Here is a 2,348-nt window from a genome sequence, read left to right as displayed (position 1 = left end):
GGCGCAGTGGAGAAAGGCAGGAGCCCCGAGCCCACTCAGTGCCCTGAGGCCCCCCGGCCTGATCTGAGCTCACTCACCAGGGAGCTCACTCACCAGGGTCCTGAGCATCACCCACGATCGTGTCAGCTGTAGGGTTGCTGTTCGATCGTCTCCTCCCCCTGGAACAAAGTTGGGGCAGGATTTAGGCAGATCACGGAGGCAGACACTGGATGGGCACAGGCAGGCAATGCCGAGTTGGCAGCAGGGACAGAGCAGCAAGCTGGGGACTAAAGGGCAGTGCCACCTCCAGGGTGAGCTGTCTCCGGGATGGTGGAGAACCAGCCCCTCCAGACAGGCAGAGAACACAGGAGGATCAGATGGGGGAAAGAAGGGCTTGTGGGGACACAGTGGGGCTTACAGTGGTGAATTCATCCTGGCAGCAGCTGGAGGTTGTGGGGAGGTCTCAGGGGATGGTGGATGGGACAGTTCAGAGTCGATGTCGGAGATATCTGCAGCAAAAGGAGGGAAGTTGCATTAGTGACCGTCCAGTCCCTGTGCTGTGTATTGGGACCCCAGCCCCGTCAACCACATCCCCTCACCATCCATCCGGGAGCTGTCACTCTGGCTGTCTTCTATGTCAGGGATGCTGACCAGGAACTGCCGGTGGTCCCGGAGGATGAGCAGGGTCAGGGTCCCCTCTGTCCGCTCGATGAGCTGCTGGGTGTCAGCCAGGGACATGTCTGCACTGGTCACCCCGTTGATCTGGAGTGGGCAGAGCAGGAAGTCTTAGGGCGCTTGCTCCTGGGAAAGCCCCACTCAAATGGGATGCTCCGACTGCTGCCTTCCCAGCACCTTCCCAGCCCCTCCAGCTGGGCCTCAGCTCCCACGGCTTTGCCTGTCCTGGGCCACATCCCCATTCCTGGCTGCCTCCCAGTGGGGCCTCATCCTGAACAGAGGAAACAAATTAGTGAGGCTAATTAATTCCCACCTTTGGCTGCAGGAGGGTCCTGCATGGAGGCAGGAACTGCAGAAACCTGCTCAGATGCTGCCTGAAGCTCAGTTTTACTTTGACCTTGGCCAAGCACTGTCCTTCCACACACCAAACTGGTGCCGGGGAGTCAGACCCCAGGGGGACCATGTGATCTCCCTGAGGTGCAGCAGCTTTTCCCACTGGACTGCTGGGATGAAATCCCTCTTGTTTGCCCCAGAGTCGCTTTGGCCCCAGTTCCCAGCAGCCACAGGTCTGCCTGGCCCATGTGTGCAAATGAAGCATCTCCTGCCCTCATTTCCTCCTCCTCAGATACTTTAAGCATCATTTCACCTGACATACCCTGAACACCTGAGCTCCTTGGGCTAACTGCTCCCCCAGTGGGGACCACGTGCCGTGGGGACAGCGGGGCAAATGTGATACCGCTGTGGCAGTGGGACAAGCCACCATCCCTGGTTGAACACCGTGGAGCTGCCTCAACCAGCCTCGGCATGGCAGGGAGCTGGTCCCCGAGAGCACATGTGGGGTCCCTGGTGAAGGTGGGGATCCAGGGCAGGGTGCAGGCACCAGATGGAGCTGCCTCCAGCACAGCTGCCATCCTTTGCAGGCAGCTGAGAGAAGCACACTATGGCTTGTCCCCTGCGGTGACACTAGCCAGGACGAGGCACCCAAAGAGGTGGACATGATATCCCCAGCAAGTGCTGTGCATCCCATGGACCCTCATACCTTCAGGATGAGGTCTCCCTCCTGCAAGGAGCCGCCCTTCGCCGCCAGCCCGCTTTCCACTATATGCTTGATGAAGAGCTGACTTCCCAGCTTCAGGCCATACTCTGCACCAGAGAGAGCCCATGACAGTGCTGGAGCCAGGCAGATGCAGGACCCCCTTGAGGTCCCCCCTCACCACCATCCCCACAAGCTCACCCCGGCTCCCCTTGGGGCACTACCAAGCCTCGAAGCTGAGCTCTGCAACCCCAGGCTGAGGCCAGGCAGGTTTGGTGCACCCAGCAGAGCATGCACTGCCCTCTCACTGCATGCCAGACCCTGGCACTGACCCTGGCACCAACCCTGCCATCAGCCCCTGGCCCTGACCCTTGCACCACCCCTGCCATCACCTCCTTCCCAGGGGGACGTACGGCCACAAATCAGGCAACAAGACCCAGGGACAGAGGGAGTGGGAGGGCCTCACCTTCGTTCTGCTTCTGCTTCACCAGAACTGACTTGATGGGCTTCATCGGCACATCCCGGCATGGCAGCCGCTTGAAGCCCGACACCAGGGCTAGCCCGTTGCTGTCCCATTCGTGGCCAAAGCCATTGGTGGAGCGGTGCTGACTACAGCCCCTCCGATCCGAGCTGCTGCCAGGGCTCTGCCTCCACTGGCTGG

At 60.5% G+C, this 2,348-nt stretch overlaps 1 protein-coding gene across 1 annotated transcript in view; it reads right to left on the bottom strand.

Moving 5' to 3' along the window:
• Nucleotides 1–2,348, bottom strand: part of TJP3 (tight junction protein 3) — a 7,737-nt gene that overhangs the window by 4,168 nt on the left and 1,221 nt on the right. The window contains 5 exon segments of the mRNA XM_029085690.1: nt 94–158; nt 398–488; nt 579–741; nt 1,694–1,797; nt 2,154–2,344. Coding sequence (XP_028941523.1) covers nt 94–158; nt 398–488; nt 579–741; nt 1,694–1,797; nt 2,154–2,344 — 614 coding nt within the window.

The sequence above is a fragment of the Antrostomus carolinensis genome, unplaced genomic scaffold, assembly GCF_000700745.2.
Source record: "Antrostomus carolinensis isolate BGI_N321 unplaced genomic scaffold, ASM70074v2 scaffold28306, whole genome shotgun sequence".
NCBI classification, from domain to species: Eukaryota; Metazoa; Chordata; class Aves; order Caprimulgiformes; family Caprimulgidae; genus Antrostomus; species Antrostomus carolinensis.
This window is presented reverse-complemented; position numbering and strand designations above follow the sequence as displayed.